Here is a 16,970-nt window from a genome sequence, read left to right as displayed (position 1 = left end):
TGAGCAGCATGTACATAATAAAAGCAATAATGCTGCACAGGATGTGATCTCTGGGGTACTGAAACAACATTTCAGCTCCCATGACAACAAGAAGGGGGAGAACAGGAAGGGAGATAACTTTGTCACTTCCTGTCTGGATAGTCCGTGAGGCGTTCATTGGAGTACAATTCACCGTCAGTGAATTCAACCTTCCCTGTCTAACTGACCATCACAGCTTGTTCACAAGGCAAAAGTAAAAGCCTCCTGAAAATAAATAATTCAAATCAAATTTCCAAATGAAATGTTGCGATATCATGTACAAAAGGTTAACCAATCACTCTGTACCTGTCTTCCACTAGTCTGTCTTTGTCTGTTCTGGTGGACAGAGCTGCTGTAGTGCAGCAGCATGGTCGGTGGAAGGCTGGCTGCAAATGGCTTTGGAGGATGAGGTTAGAATCTCAGCAAAGGTGACAGCAGTCTGGGCTGACTGGTTGACAAGCCAGGGCAGTGGCAGCAGTGGGAGAATGAATGCTGCCACGCTGAGAGAGGGCCACAGGTTTGTGATTCCAAGTGGCCCAGGGTGAAGATCAGATTTGCTGTGATACTGTGTAAGCCCCTCTGCACACTGCAGTCCACAAGCATGACGACAGCAGTCTGAACTTCCACTGCGGCACTCAGACACTGGGTGACTGCTGCTTGTGCTGCAATGGAAGCGACAACATCGCCGGCCATGGCCTCAATAATGAACAAAACAAAAACAGAATTACCTGGAAAAACTCAGCAGGTCTGGCAGCATCGGTGGAGAAGAAAAGAGTTGACGTTTCGAGTCCTCATGACCCTTCGAAGGGTCATGAGGACTCGAAACGTCAACTCTTTTCTTCTCCACCGATGCTGCCAGACCTGCTGAGTTTTTCCAGGTAATTCTGTTTTTGTTTTGGATTTCCAGCATCCGCAGTTTTTTTTGTTTTTTTTGTTTTTGCCTCAATAATGAAGTTGGTTTTTTTGGTCTCTGTATCTAAGGAAAGATGTACTGGCATTGGAGGCAGTCCAGAGAAGGTTCACTAGGTTGATCCCAGGTAGGAAGGGATTTTCTTCTGAGGAGAGGTTGAGTAATTTGGGTCTGTACTCACTGGAGTTTAGAAGAGTGAGAGGCAACCTTATTGAAACATGTAAGATTCTCGGGGGGGGCTGGTGGGGTTTGACAAGGTATGTGCTGAAAGGCTGTTTCCCCTTGTGAGACAGTCTAGGACCAGAGGGCATAATCTCAGAGTAAGGGGGCACCCATTTAAAACAAAGATGAGGAGGAATTTCTTCTCTCAGAGAGTAGTGAATCTGGAATTCTTTTCCACAGAGGGCTGTAGAGGCTGGGTCGTTTAATATATTCAAGGCTGAGATAGATTTTTAGTCAGTAAGGGAATCAAAGGTCATGAGGAAAAGGCAGGATCGTGGAGTTGAGGATTATCAGATCAGCCATGATCTCATTGAATGGCAGATCAGACTCGATGGGCTAAATGGCCTACTTCTGCTCCTACATCTTATGGTTCCTAAAGAGAATTGCTCTTTCCAGTCAGACGGTGAAGAGTCAATCTCCTGGGAGCAGGAATTGGTCTCTGACAGTCTGTGTGGAAATGAAAATACTTCAATCAATTTAGCACAGTGACATTTTTCTGTCAATACTGCCCTCTATTCACACTCTGCATTAGTGATTATTCTGAGAATTAGCGACCAGAATGCAAGGTATTCAAGGCATTTGCTACAACTGTACAGGGTATTAGTGAGATCTCATCTAGAGCCCTGTGTACAATTGTGGTATTGTGGTCTCCTTACTTAAGGATGGATATACTTACATTGAAAGCTATAGATTGAAAGCAGCTCAGAGAAGGTTCACTCGGCTGATCCCTGGGATGAAGGGTCTTATGAGGAAAGGTTGAGTAGGTTGGGCCAGTACTCATTGGAGTTTCAAAGAATAAGAGGTGATCTTATTGAAACATCGAAGATCCTGAGGGTACTTGACAGAGTAGATGCTGAGAAGGTGTTTCCCCTTGTGGACGAATCTAGAACTAAGGGACACAGTTCAAAAATATGGGGCCCCCATTTAAAACAGAGATGAGTGTTTTTCTTCTCTGAGGGTTGTTAACCTTTGGAGTTATCTTCCCAGAGACCATTGGAGGCTGAGTCATTGAATATATTCAAGGTTGAGTTAGACAGATTTTTGATCAACAAGGGAGTGAAGTTGAGACCACTATCAGATAAGCCACAATCTTATTGAATGGCAGAGCAGGCTCAATGGGCTGAATGGCCTATTCCTGCTCCTAATTTGAGACTTCATCTGTTCAAGTGAATGCTGGAGAGCCCTTGGTACGTTTTCGTGAGCAAACTTGAATTAGATTGATTATTTTGCATATAATAAGCCCACAGGAGCACCGATTTATTGAGTGTCAGAGAGGCCTCAGGACCTCACCAGTCATTGCTGCTACATGAGGAATTTCAGGAGAACATCAGATGGCCATTGAATGGCAACCCCAATAAGGTTCAAAAGATTGAACCCTAGCAATATCCCTGAACTGCATTGAACAGGAACCTCAGATGATATATTATAAAAGCAAAAAACTGCGGATGCTGGAAAATAAAAATACCTGGAAAAACTCAGCAGGTCTGACAGCATCTGCGGAGAGGAACACAGTTAACGTTTCGAGTCCGTATGACTCTTCAACAGAACTAAGGAAAAATAGAAGAGACGTGAAATGTAAGCTAGTTTAAGGGGGGGTGGGACAAGTAGAGCTGGATAGAGGGCCAGTGATAGGTGGAGATTGCCAAAAGATGTCATAGACAAAAGTACAAAGAGGTATTGACGGGGGTGATATTAGCTAAGAAATGTGCTAATAGGTGACATTAAGGGTAGAAAGCAGGACAAGCAAGGTACAGATAGCCCTAGTGGGGGTGGGGTGGGTGTAGGGATTGAAATAGGCTAAAAGGTAGAGATAAAACAATGGATGGAAATACATTTAAAAATAATGGAAATAGGTGGGAAAAGAAAAAATATATATAAATTATTGTAAAAGAGGGGGATCAGAAAGGGGGTGGGGATGGAGGAGAGAGTTCATGATCTAAAGTTGTTGAACTCAATATTCAGTCTGGAAGGCTGTAAAGTGCCAGTTTTTCCAGGTATTTTTATTTTTGTTTTTGTTTTGGATTTCCAGCATCCGCAGTTTTTTGCTTTTATCTTAGTGTTTAATTGACTGCCGCTTCTCTTCAAGGAATGCCTACCTTGAAGAGGTATTGCTCTTCTCTCCAACAGGATTTCCGCCTCTCTCTTTTGCCTTGTTCATCTTCATTGCTTTCCATTTCTCTCCTGGTGTTTGACAAGGTGTTTACTAAAACCCGCTTTCACAGCCATATCTCCTTTCTCAGTGACTGTCTCCGTCTCCGACTTACCCCACGTGGATTTCAACTGAAATTCCACCCCTCATGTTTCAAACCCACCCAGGATTACAGGTATCCCTGGGACATACAGTGCTCCTCGGACTGGTGTTCTCATCGCATCCTGAGATCCACACTCAGTGCCATGCTCCGCCATTTGAACACAATCGACCTCTCCCTCCAGCAGCACCGACACACCCTATTTCTAAGCTGCCCGTGCCCCCAGTTTCATTTTATTCTTCATCTCATCCGACGCCTCAACAAGAAACTTTGTCTCTTTCTTTCAGGTGCAAAGGAACACAAGCTCCAACAACTCATCGACACCAACACCCATCCAGGACCCTCCAGCCCTGCCCGTCCCCACCCCATCTTCCAATCCCAGCTCCGGTCGTGTATTCACTATACCCCCTGACCTTCCCCTCTCTCTTGCTGAATGTTCAGTGCTCAGCAAAGGACTGTTTCACACTGTTACGCCCTCATCTCAATGAATTTCAGGCTTGGCATGATACTGAACTCTTCTTCCACCGCCTTTGTCTCTGTGCTCACTTCTTTGGGCAGGAGTCCGCTCCCCGTTCAATGGATCCTTTTACCTGCCTCCAATATTCTCCCTCCAGTATAGAAGGATAAGCGGGGATCTGATTGAAACTTACAGAATACTGAAAGGCCTGGATAGAGTGGACGTGGGGAAGATGTTTCCATTAGTAGGAGAGAATAGGACCCAAGGGCACAGCCTCAGAGTAAAGGGAAGACCTTTTAGAACAGAGATGAGGAGAAACTTCTTTAGTCAGAGAGTGGTGAATCTATGGAATTCATTGCCACAGAAGGCTGTGGAGGCCAGGTCATTGAATGTATTTAAGACCAAGATAGATAGATTCTTAAAAACAAAAAAACTGCGGATGCTGGAAATCCAAAACAAAAACAGAATTACCTGGAAAAACTCAGCAGGTCTGGCAGCATCGGCGGAGAAGAAAAGAGTTGACGTTTCGAGTCCTCATGAGGACTCGAAACGTCAACTCTTTTCTTCTCCGCCGATGCTGCCAGACCTGCTGAGTTTTTCCAGGTAATTCTGTTTTTGTTTTAGATAGATTCTTGATTGGTAAGGGGATCAAAGGTTACGGGGAGAAGACAGGAGAATGGGGTTGAGAAACTTATCAGCCGTGATTGAATGCCGGAGCAGACTTGATGGGCCGAAGGGCCTAATTTCTGCTCCTATATCTTATGGTCTCCACCTGGACCCCTCCCTCTGGATTCTTACCATCTCTTGATCTTTTCATTGAGAACTGTCGGCGTGACATCAATCATCTCAATTTCTCTGCAGCTCTCACCCACTCTAACCTGTGTCTCTCTGAACTTGCTGCACTCCGTTCTCTCAGGTCCAACCCTGACATTGTCATCAAACCTGTTGACAAGCGTGGTGCTGTTGTTGTCTGGTACATTGACCTCCACCTCACAGACGCTGAGCATCAACTCGCAGACACGTCCTCCTACCTCCCCCCGGACCATGACCCCACCACTGAACATCAAGCCTTTGTTTCCAGGACTGTTACTGACCTCATCTCCTCTGGAGATCTTCCTTCCACAGCTTCCAACCTCATAGTCTCCCAACTTCGGATGGCCCGCTTCTATCTCCTACCCAAAATCCACAAACAGGACTGCCCCAGCAGACTGATCGTGTCAGCCTGTTCCTGCCCCACGGAACTCATTTTTTGCTATCTTGACTCCATTCTCTCTCCCCTTGTCTAGTCCCTTCCCACCTACATCCACAATTCCTCTGACACCCTACATCATATCAACAATTTCCAGTTCCCTGGCCCTAACCGCTTCCTCTTCACCATGGACATCCAATCCTTTTACACCTCCATCCCCCACATCGGGATGGTCTGAAGGCTCTCCACTTCTTCCTCGAACAGAGGCCCGAACAATCCCCATCCACCACTACTCTCCTCCGTCTGGCTGAACTTATTCTCACACTGAACAATTTCTCCTTAAACTCCTCTCACTTCCTCCAAATAAAAGGTGTGGCTATGGGTACCCGCATGGGCCCCAGCTATGCCTGTCTCTTTATGGGGTATGTGGAACATTCCTTGTTCCAGTCCTACTCCGGCCCCCTCCCACAACTCTTTCTCCGGTACATCGACGATTGCTTCGGTGCTGCTTCATGCTCTTGTCTGGACCTGGAAAAATTTCTTAATTTTGCTTCCAATTTCCAGCCCTCCATCATTTTCACGTGGTCCATCTCTGACACTTCCCTTAACTTCCTTGACCTCTCTGTCTCGATCTCTGGTGATAGACTGTCCACCAATATTCATTACAAGCCCACCGACTCCCACAGCTAGCTTGACTACAGCTCCTCACACCCCGCTTCCTGTAAGGACTCCATCCCATTCTCTCAGTTCCTTCACCTCTATTGCATCTGTTCTGATGATGCCACTTTCAAAAACAGTTCCTCTGACATGTCCTCCTTCTTCCTTAACCGAGGTTTTCCACCCACAGTGGTTGACAGGGCCCTCAACCGCATCCAGCCCATCTCCCGCGCATCTGCCCTCACACCTTCTCCTCCCTCCCAGAACCATGATAGGGTCCCCCTTGTCCTCACTTATCACCCCACCAGCCTCCGCATTCAAAGGATCATCCTCCACGATTTTCGTCAACTCCAGCATGATGCCACCACCAAACACATCTTCCCTTCACCCCCCTGGCGGCATTCTACAGGGATCATTCCCTCCGGTACACCCTGGTCCACTCCTCCATCACCCCCTACATCTCAACCCCCCTCCCACCGCACCTTCCCATGCAACTGCAGAAGGTGCAACACCTGCCCCTTTACTTCCCCTCTCCTCACCGTCCAAGGGCCCAAATCCTCCTTTCAAGTGAAGCAGCATTTCACTTGCACTTCCCTCAATTTAGTCTACTGCATTCGTTGCTCCCAATGCGGTTTCCTCTACATTGGAGAGACCAAACCCAGACTGGGTGAGCGCTTTGTGGAACACCTGTGGTCTGTCTGCAAGCATGACCCAGACCTCTCTGTCGTTTGCCATTTCAACCCTCCACCCTGCTCTCATGCCTACATGTCCGACCTTGGCCTGCTGCAATGTTCCAGTGAAGCTCAACGCAAACTGAAGGAACAACACCTCATCTTCCGACTAGGCACTTTACAGCCTTCCGGACTGAATATTGAATTCAACAACTTTAGATCATGAACTCTCTCCTCCATCCCCACCCCCTTTCCGATCCCCCTCTTTTACAATAATTTATATATATTTTTCTTTTCCCACCTATTTCCATTATTTTTAAATGTATTTCCTCCATTGTTTTATCTCTACCTTTTAGCCTATTTCAATCCCTTCCCCCCACCCCACCCCCACTAGGGCTATCTGTACCTTGCTTGTCCTGCTTTCTACCCTTAATGTCACCTATTAGCACATTCCTCAGATAATATCACCACCTTCAACACCTCTTTGTACTTTTGTCTGTGACATCTTTTGGCAATCTCCGCCTATCACTGGCCCTCTATCCAGCTCTACTTGTCCCACCCCCCTTAATCCAGCTTATATTTCACCTCTTCTATTTTTCCTTAGTTCTGTTGAAGAGTCATACGGACTCGAAACATTAACTGTGTTCCTCTCCGCAGATGCTGTCAGACCTGCTGAGTTTTTCCAGGTATTTTTATTTTTGTTTTTGCTCAGGTGATATATTAATAGATTAAAGGGAGCTTAACTCCATATAAAACTCTGCTGTACCTGACCTGGGAGTGTTTGATGGGGACAGTGTAGAGGGAGCTTTACTCTGTATCTAACCCCATGCTGTACCTGTCCTGGGAGTGTTTGATGGGGACGGTGTAGAGACAGCTTTACTCTGTACCTAACCCCATGCTGTCCCTGTCCTGGGAGTGTTTGATGGGGACAGTGTAGAGGGAGTTTTACTCTGTATCTAACCCCGTGCTGTACCTGTCCTGGGAGTGTTTGATGGGGACAGTATAGAGGGAGATTTACTCTGTATCTAACCCCGTGCTGTACCTGTCCTGGGAGTGTTTGATGGGGACAGTGTAGAGAGAGCTTTACTCTGTATCTAACCCTGTGCTGTACCTGTCCTGGGAGTGTTTGATGGGACAGTGTAGAGGGAGCTTTACTCTGTATCTAACCCCGTGCTGTACCTGACCTGGGAGTGTTTGATGGGGACAGTGTAGAGGGAGCTTCATTCTGTATCTAACCCCGTGCTGTACCTGTCCTGGGAGTGTTTGATGGGGACAGTGTAGAGGGAGCTTTACTCTGTATCTAACCCTGGGCTGTACCTGTCCTGGGAGTGTTTGATGGGGACAGTGTAGAGGGAGCTTTACTCTGTATCTAACCCCGTGCTGTACCTGTCCTGGGAGTGTTTGATGGGGACAGTGTAGAGGGAGCTTTACTCTGTATCTATCCCCGTGCTGTACCTGTCCTGAGAGTGTTTGATGGGGACAGTGTAGAGAGAGCTTTACTCTGTATCTAACCCCGTGCTGTACCTGTCCTGGGAGTGTTTGATGGGGACAGTGTAGAGGGAGTTTTACTCTGTATCTAACCCCGTGCTGTACCTGTCCTGGGAGTGTTTGATGGGGACAGTATTGAGGGAGATTTACTCTGTATCTAACCCCGTGCTGTACCTGTCCTGGGAGTGTTTGATGGGGACAGCGTAGAGGGAGCTTTACTCTGTATCTAACCCCGTGCTGTACCTGTCCTGGGAGTGTTTGATGGGGACAGTGTAGAGGGAGCTTTACTCTGTATCTAAACCCGTGCTGTACCTGTCCTGGGAGTGTTTGATGGGGACAGTGTAGAGGGAGCTTTACTCTGTATCTAAACCCGTGCTGTACCTGTCCTGGGAGTGTTTGATGGGGACAGTGTAGAGACAGCTTTACTCTGTATCTAACCCCGTGCTGTACCTGTCCTGGGAGTGTTTGATGGGGACAGTGTAGAGACAGCTTTACTCTGTATCTAACCCCGTGCTGTACCTGTCCTGGGAGTGTTTGATGGGGACAGTGTAGAGGGAGCTTTACTCTGTATCTAACCCCGTGCTGTACCTGTCCTGTGAGTGTTTAATGGGGACAGTGTAGAGGGAGATTTACTCTGTATCTAACCCCATGCTGTACCTGTCCTGTGAGTGTTTAATGGGGACAGTGTAGAGGGAGCTTTACTCTGTATCTAAACCCGTGCTGTACCTGTCCTGGGAGAGTCACATTCCTCTGCATCGATGTCGCTCTGAAGGGTGAAATGAGGTGAGGCGTTCAGGGGCCGCGAATCTGATGTCATTTCTGTTGATAAAAACAAAGTACAGCAGCAAAAATAAAAATGTCAATAATAATGATTTAGGTCAAGTGTTACATACATACTTTGGACATGTTGGTGAGGGAGGTGATAGAGAGGGAGGAGCGACCATGTGAGAGGTTAGAGAGCACATGACCTGGGAGGGGAATATAGATTAAAGAGTTAACTCTAATGATAGCTCCCAAGCATATGTGCAAGGAGCTATGTCCCTCACTGAGGGAAAGAGACTTAGAAGTATCTTAGAGAGCAGCTCCAGTTATGTCTTGGTCTTTTTTAACCTTTGTAAACAGTTAATATGTAAATAAATGTGTTTTCAACAGAAGATCATTACCTCTAGCAACATTTCTTCTGGAACAGGAAGTTAATGAATCCTGAGATAAAATCACAATAGCAGATGCTGACAGCAGTGACTCCACCCACAGGGTGTCATGAAGCTATTAACGTATATAATATTTTGGAAAATAATTTTCTTTTAAAATAGAGGTTTAGTCTGTGGATTTAACTGGATTAAAGCCAACTAGTCTGGGTGCTTTGATGGGGACTAGTTTTGATGTGTAAGAGAGATAGCGTGCATTGGCATTTTCTTGAACAGAGCATTCAACAAGTGGGGTGAAAACTGATACCTATCTAGCAGCTACCAAGCAATATGATTATATTACTAATAAAATTGGTACAATGAAAGAGGTTTCATTGTTAAAAGGTGGAGTTCAAAGAGGCTGGTGAGACAATGAGAATTTGCTTTCAGTCAGTGGTGGTGGGTGTAACAAGACAGCAGTTTTTGGGTGTGCAGAGAGAGGCATGGGGGATCAAAGGCAGCTGTCAGCCTCCAACTGACTTCACAGCAACCAAAGTGAAAAGAACCTCATTCTGAATTCCTCAGGTGAAAATGCTTTGCTGAGTCTACGAGCAGAATTTCCCTGTTGGTGTGCCGGGGGAAGGCCCCGCATGCCGACGCATAAAATGACGCGTGGTGACATTGAGCCAGCGCCCTGCCCTCACTGTGTACCATCGTGATATTTCAGTGGGTGGGCGCACGATGATCTCCAATGCGCACCCGTCACTAATTAATGGGTCACTTGAGGCGCCAATTGACGGTGATTTTTTTGGGGCCTGTGCAATCTCCGGGTCGGCGCCAGGGCACAACGGGCAGGCGGGTAGGACATATTTGTATAAACCTCATCCACGGGCGGGATAAGAGGGCTCAGTGGGGTTGTGAATGTGATCAGTCAGATATTTAATTTGGACAGTCACTGATACTTGCCTGCGTGAGCAGAAATACTTCAAAACTTATACCGGCTGCTTGGTCTGGATTCACAACCTTCAGGTCAGCGCTCTGTAGTGAGGAATCTCTTTTGGGCCTGCAGGTTTCAGGAAGCCTTCCCTTAGCCTGGGAATGGGAGCTGAACTCTCCACTGGAGGAACCTCCTCTGAGGAGAAAGGGAGGGCTTGAAGGGGGAGGAGGCCAGGAGTACAAATTCAGCCTCCAGGGGAGCCACCTTTGGGAGGACAGGCGCAGGCACAAGAGGCACAGGGCCAAGAGGTTGTCCAAGGTGGAAGGGGCTGCAGAAGACGTCACTATCCTGCTGCCAGAGTATACAGGCAGTGAAGCAGCTACCTCAATATGGCTGAGGTGCAGTGCCAAAGAACGCTCTGTCTCTCAAGGGAGACAGTCACCTCTATCTGTCAGATGATTGGCCCTGAGATCTCCCCTAACTGTGTGGGAGGACACTGCATGCCAGTGGCTCTAAAGGTCACAGCTGCCCTCAACTTCTGTGCATCTGGCTCCTTCCAGGGCTCAGTGGGTGATCTTTGCGGAGTCTCCCAATCAGCTGTCCACACTTGTGACAAGCAGGTGACAGACGCTCTGTTCAGGCGTACATTGACCACTACCATTGGGACGAGGCCGTCCAGACAGAGCGAGCCAGAGGCTTCGTGGCCATTGCTGGCTTCCCCCGTGTCCAGGGTGCTATAGACTGTACACATGTGGCCATCAAGGCCCAGTGGGTGAGCCCAGTGCCTTCGTCAACAGGAAGGGCTTCCACTCCATGAACGTGCAGATAGTGTGTGATCACAGGATGCTGATTCTACAAGTCTGTGTAAGGTACCCAGGCAGCTCCCACGACGCCTACACCCTCAGACACTCCCAGGTGCCGAGGCTCTTCAGTGCTCCAGCCCGGCTGGATGGATGGCTGCTGGGTGACAAGGGCTATCCCCTCAGAAGGTGGCTAATGACGCCTCTCCACCATCCAAGAACAGAAGCTGAGGAGCGCCACAATAGAACCATGACTCCACAAGGGCTGTGGTGGAGAGACCCATTGGCCTTCACAAAATATGCTTCCGATGCCTGGACTGTTCAGGGGGCGCACTCCAGTACCCCCCAGATCGTGTGTCACTGATAGTGGTTGCATGCTGCACTCTCTAAAATCTTGTGCTGGAAAGGGAGGAAACAATGGACGATGAAGATGTCGATGCAGTGGCTCCGGCTGCACACGATGAGTCCAGCAGTGAGTCCGAGGATGAGCACACACAGGGAAGTGCTGAGGGGGTTGACACTGACCCGGGCATACACCAGGGAGGCAGGGACACCCGGGAGGCTTTAATCCAATGAACCTTCAGCTAGAACACCACAGATGGACCTCCAGGACAAGACTGGGCTGCAGGCTCCATACTTGATACCTGAGTGCTAAATCTCCCTGGATAGGAACATTAACTAAGGGCCTTGTCAATAAAGCTCAATGTGACACAAATCACTCATAACATCATGGGTAACCATCCACCTGCAGAGGAAAAGAGGCACCCTCAGCCATGGTCACATGACTAAATTTAATGATATAACAAAATGCACTTAAGGAAACAAAATGACAAAGGTGTTAAACACCACACCAACTAATCATGACCTCATTGCGGGGCAACACAAAAACACCAGTGAGAAACCCCTGGTGTGCCTAAGGTGCCTTAAATTTACAGTTTTAAGTGCTATGTCTTGGTGCTGCCGCCTCGCTCGGAGTGGCTTGTGAGACAGCCTGCTGACTCTGCTGTCCTATTGGCCTTGATGACCTTGGTGGGCGTCCTCTGGCCGGTGGAGCCTGTGCTGGTTCCGCCTGGGAGGGAGCGGCCAGTTCCATAGCTGGCATCTCCCCAATCGTCGCAGCCTCACTGGATGCAACGGTCAGTGGGACAGGGGTGGAGGAGCTGCTGCCCTCAAACGGAGCCCCCTGAGAAGAGCTCGCAGAGGCGACAGGCAGCTGCTGTGCCGACGTGAGGTTGCTTCGGACCTCTCTGCTCACCGTGGGTGGATGGGCACCGAGCTGGGAAGCTTGGTGCCCAGATCATCTCCCACACTGGCACTGACCAGCTGCGGTCAATGCCGATGCAAGGGCTTGCTGGTCCAAGCACATCACCAGGAAGCCCTGATTGGTCTCCTGGAGGAGCCTCTCCACGAGACTCTCTCCATGGAGGAAGCATGCGCTCAGCCATGAGGCTCATTGCATCGGTGATGGTCTCCATGGACTCCTGCACCATGGAGACCAAGCCAAGCATAGCCTCATGTATCTCCCCCAGATCCGCCCGCATACCCTGCTGGACTTCCAGAGTCTGCTGTCTCAGGGACAACTCCAGAGGGACATCATCAGGTACCAACTGAGCATGTGCCTGGTCCCCTGCAGTCCTCCGACTGCTGGCGCCATGGGCACTCTCTGTCTCCGCCAGCTCCTCCAGCGACAGAAGTGCCCTCACCGCTGTGCCCTGGGACACTAGCCGATGATCTAATTCCCACCAAAGTGCTAGTATCTGCGCTGGTGCCTGTCTGGCAGAGATGGTGTGACGCTGGTGAGTCCGGGACTTCAGGGCCCTCAGGTGTGAGAGGGGTCCCTGTGCCACCTCCCCCCGGCCCTGTTCCGCAGATGCTGAAAGGAAGAACAAGGACATTGGATCAGTTAATGTGGAGACAATGTCAATATGTATCCCTGTCCCCCGGATCATTATGCGCTCATCCTTCCATTAGCAATGGTCAAGAACATGTTGCAAACTTCAAGCACTGAACGTTCAGCATAGCCATGACTGCTGGAACACCACTGGTGACCTCAGTGCTGGGTAAACATACCTGCCCGTGGCACTCCAGCCTCACCGACACTGGTGGACCTGGGAGCATGGTGCCTCTCCAGATCGAAGACCTCCTGCTCGAACCTGCTAATGATGGCCAACTGGGCTGGCCCTCCACCGGTCCTCACCCACTCAGCAGCATTATGTGCATTCTTCTCCCAAAAAGGAAAGAGGAGCATTGATTAGTGCAACTTGTACCTGGAATCTCTTTGCTGCCGTCCCACCCTAACCAGAGTGGGACATTCCAGTACCTCCTCATCCCGCGGCTGCTGAACACTTACACAAAGATGCCAGACCTGTCCCTCTCCCCTTGGCCAAATGCTGCCTACATCACATTTGGCACCACATGGTCTAACCTTCCATAGCAAGGAGGGCAGCATGTCAATCGTCTGAAAAACAAGGGGTACAGTGCCCCTCCCCCCCAACGCACTACCCTCCTGCCTGGCCTTCTCACCAGCAGCACTCTGGGGAGCCCATCTGCTGGCCGTGTTTGACAGCCTTTACAAGGCTGCAGGAGCTCTTTAAACAGGCCGCTGGGTCGCCATTGGACCCGGCGGTCATAGTAGTCCAGCCGCCGCCCGCCCACTCCCACTGTCCTTGGGAGCCGTGTTTTACACTGGGCGGGCCTTAATTGGCTCACCTGTGTAAAGTGGTGGCGCAGACCCAATTGCTGGCGGCGATCAGATCCGAACTCACTCTCACATGTCCCGCCCGACAGGCAGAAAATTCTGCCCTTTGGGTTGCTGTTGCCTTAACAGAGATTAGTTTGGGAATTTGTTAAAAGTTATGATAGTAGTAATTTGTAGCCATGTGTATATATATATTTTTTTACCTGTGTAAATTAATTAAATTTCAATTAGTTTAATGTAAAACCTCGAGAACTGATGGTCTGATTCCTGAATTTAGAGTCACATCTCAAACATAGCACTTAAAATTATAGGTTATGATAGTTGTTTAAAGTTTCCAATCTGGGACTTTTAAACAACTCCGCTTTACTGACTACATCAGTCATTACAAGGGACACAGTGGAAAACAACAGGAAAAGCCTCAAGTGAAGCCCAGCGACAGTAAATTTAATTAATTTACACATGTAAAAAATATATATATATATACACATGGCTACAAATTACTACTATCATAACTTTTAACAAATTCCCAAACTAATCTCTGTTGAAGGGCTTTGAGTCCACCACCCACGCCGGAGACAACAAAATAATGAGGGAAGCCAAACATCTGACAAGACATGCAGCGCTGAAAGAGACAACCTTGAATCAGGGTGAGAAATTGCTACAACTTTGCCCCTTCCAGAATCATTTCAAAATATACCAGGTTTTAGACAGGTTGAGTAATGGCTAAATCGACAAAGACATTTTACCCGGTACCATAACACCTCAGGTCGTGCGAGCAAAGAGAACAAAGATCAAGTTAACACTTTGTTCTATGCTTTTGGGAATATAGCAGACGATGTGGTAAACAATGAGACTGCTTCCTTTATTAAGGAGGAAATAGATGGATTTTTAATTAGTAACGGGTTGAAAGGTTATGGGGAGAGGGCGGGAAATTGGAGTTGAGGCCGAAATGAGATCAGCCATGATGGTATTGAATGGCGGGGCAGGCTCGAGGGGCTGAATTGCCGACTCCAGCTCCTAGTTCTTATGCTGTTATATTGTTCCTACAAGAATGTCATTGGAGCCTTTAACTCATACTTCAGTCTTTGTGAAAATATTGTCATGGAGAGGGAAAAATTTAATCAACGACGTCAACAACAGGGTGAAGGGATTGACTCATTAACCAATGAATTGTAACCGCCTAGCCGAAAATTGTGAATATGGACGACCTGATCAAGAGACGACCTGATCGGAGATACAATAGTTGTTGGCATTTTACATGAGAATCTATCTGCCTTCTTACCATCTCGGGAAGATTTAAATTTAAGCAGAGCTGTACGACTGGCCAGACAGGCCAAAGAGTGAAGGCAGAATGAGGCAGAGATGTGACAAAAATTGCCCAAGAACAGCTCAGTGAAATTGTTCAATTTGTTGGTTCTAAAACCAAAAGTGTAGCAAGTTAGCAGCTAGGGAAACACCCTGGAAAGGCACAAAGCCCCATTTCCCCTCTGTGGCAGGAAGAAGGTCCACAAGCGGGAAGAATGTCCCACACAAATTGCCCAGGTGCCAGGGCTGTGGAAAATTAGACTATTGTAAAGTGGCCTGCCATTCCAGGAAATTGGTGTTTATAAGACAGAAGGAAAAATCTGTGAAAGGAACCTCCATCCAAGAAATTCAAGACTTTGACAACCAAGAAATTATCTTCCTCGAAGAAGTAAAGGAAAATACAAGCCAGCGTAGGAGTGAAAGAATGGTGGAGGCAGGTTCGATCGAGGTATCCAAAAGGGAACAGGACTGCTACCTGAAGAGAGAGAATGTGTTGGATTACGGGGATAAGGCAGGGGAGTGGGACTAGGTGGAATGCTGTTTCAGAGAGCCAGTGCAGACTCGATGGGCCGAATGGCCTCCTTCTGCACGTAAAGATACTGCGATGCTGAGTGCTGACATTAATCCAAGTGGACATTTGACCAAATTCAAACTAGACACAGGAGCTGGTGTCTCAGTGTTATCTGACAGAGTTTCATGGCTGAATGAAGTGACACCACATCTTTCCTCTATTCACCTCCAAGGTCCCGGGGGAATGAAGTTCAAGGCCAGCTTGAGGTGACACTGAAAAACAAAGATGGAGAAGTTTCCGAAATATTGTACGTTATCAAGAATCTAAAGTGCTCTTTGTTGGGCAGAAAAGCCTGCAAAGTTCTGAACCTGCTTCTAAAAGTTGATGAGGTCTGTGCGGAAATACATGATCACAAATTTAGAGGGAATTCCCCACACTTTTTATGGGCTTGGGTAAGCCTGTACATTATACTCAAGACGGACGCTAAGTGCCTTGTCTATTCATGTCAAGGAAGGTCCCACCCCCACTTCTGAAAAGAATCAGGTGTGAGATTGAGGCAGTGCTGCATAAAGGAGTCATTTTGCCCATCACTAAACCAACCCGGTTTTGCTCTGGTATAATACCAGTCCCATAACCTAATGGCTCCATTCATATCTATGTTGATCTAACACACCTCAACAAGGCAGTGGAAAGAGAAATACTTCCAACGGCATTGATAGTTGACAACTTGGCCAAACTTGCAAAAAGTCTCCAACAAACTGGATGCCAGCAGTGGATTTTGGCAATTGCAATTGGACTCGAAGACCAAATTCTTAACTACTTTCATTATTCCCTTCGGACAGTACTGTTTTAACCATTTGCCATTTGGCAGCTGATCAGCCCTTGAAACATTCCAAAGACTTAATGTCCAATATACTACAGGGCATTGGCAACATTATATGCCACATGGATGTTACTTTGATCCATGGGTCAATGAAACAGGAACAGAATAAATAAAGGAGTTATACGTACAATTTTCCAATCTAATAGAACCTTCCCTGAATCTAGGGAATTTGGAAAATTCAAACCAACACATCAACTATTTCACTAGCCACTCCTTCTATGACCTTAGGATTTGTCAGCCCGCAGCTCTAACAATTTGCTCAGTGCCACTTCCCAGGTGGTTGGAATTTTATTGAATTATATTTAAACAAACGAGTTAGGAGCAGGAGTAGGTCACTAGGCCCTTCAAGCCTGCTCCGCCATTCAATAAAGATCATGACCGATCTGATTTTAACCTCATCTTCCTGTCTACTGCCGATTACCTTTCACCCCCTTGCTTATCAAGCATCTGTCTACCTCTGCTTTAAAGATATTCAAGGACTCTGCCTCAAGCATCTTTCGAGGAAGAGAATTACAAAATCTCGCAACACTCTGCGAGAAAAAATGTTTCCCTCATCTCTGTCCTAAATGGGCGGCCCCGTATTTTTAAACAGTGGCCCCTAGTTCTAGATTGTCCCACAAGAGGAAACATCCTCCCTACATCCACCCTGTCAAGTCCCCTCGGGATCTTATATGTTTCAATCAAGTCGCCTTTTACTCTTCTAAACTCCAGCGGATACAAGCCTAACCTGTCCAACCTTTCCTCATGAGACAACCTGCCCATTCCTGGTATTAGTCTAGTAAACCTTCTCTGAACTGCTTCGAATGCATTTACATCTTTCCTTAAATAAGGATACCAGTACAGTACAT

General features: G+C 47.6%; 1 protein-coding gene and 1 long non-coding RNA gene across 4 annotated transcripts in view; one reads left to right on the top strand and one right to left on the bottom strand.

Annotated features, from left to right (window-relative positions):
- Positions 1 to 16,970, top strand: part of LOC121283569 — a 37,546-nt gene that overhangs the window by 5,108 nt on the left and 15,468 nt on the right. The gene's annotated exons all lie outside the window — the stretch shown is intronic.
- LOC121283440 (apolipoprotein L6-like) overlaps positions 1 to 16,970 on the bottom strand; it is a 59,997-nt gene that overhangs the window by 35,795 nt on the left and 7,232 nt on the right. For all 3 annotated transcript variants that reach the window (XM_041198054.1, XM_041198139.1, XM_041198227.1), the window contains exon 2: positions 8,588 to 8,680. In XM_041198054.1, the coding sequence (XP_041053988.1) occupies positions 8,588 to 8,678 (91 nt within the window). In that variant the 5' untranslated portion in view covers positions 8,679 to 8,680. The remainder of the gene's footprint in view (positions 1 to 8,587; positions 8,681 to 16,970) is intronic.

This window comes from Carcharodon carcharias, chromosome 1, assembly GCF_017639515.1.
Source record: "Carcharodon carcharias isolate sCarCar2 chromosome 1, sCarCar2.pri, whole genome shotgun sequence".
Classification (NCBI taxonomy): domain Eukaryota; kingdom Metazoa; phylum Chordata; class Chondrichthyes; order Lamniformes; family Lamnidae; genus Carcharodon; species Carcharodon carcharias.
Note: the sequence above shows the minus strand (reverse complement) of the source record. Positions and strands in the feature narration are given on the sequence as shown.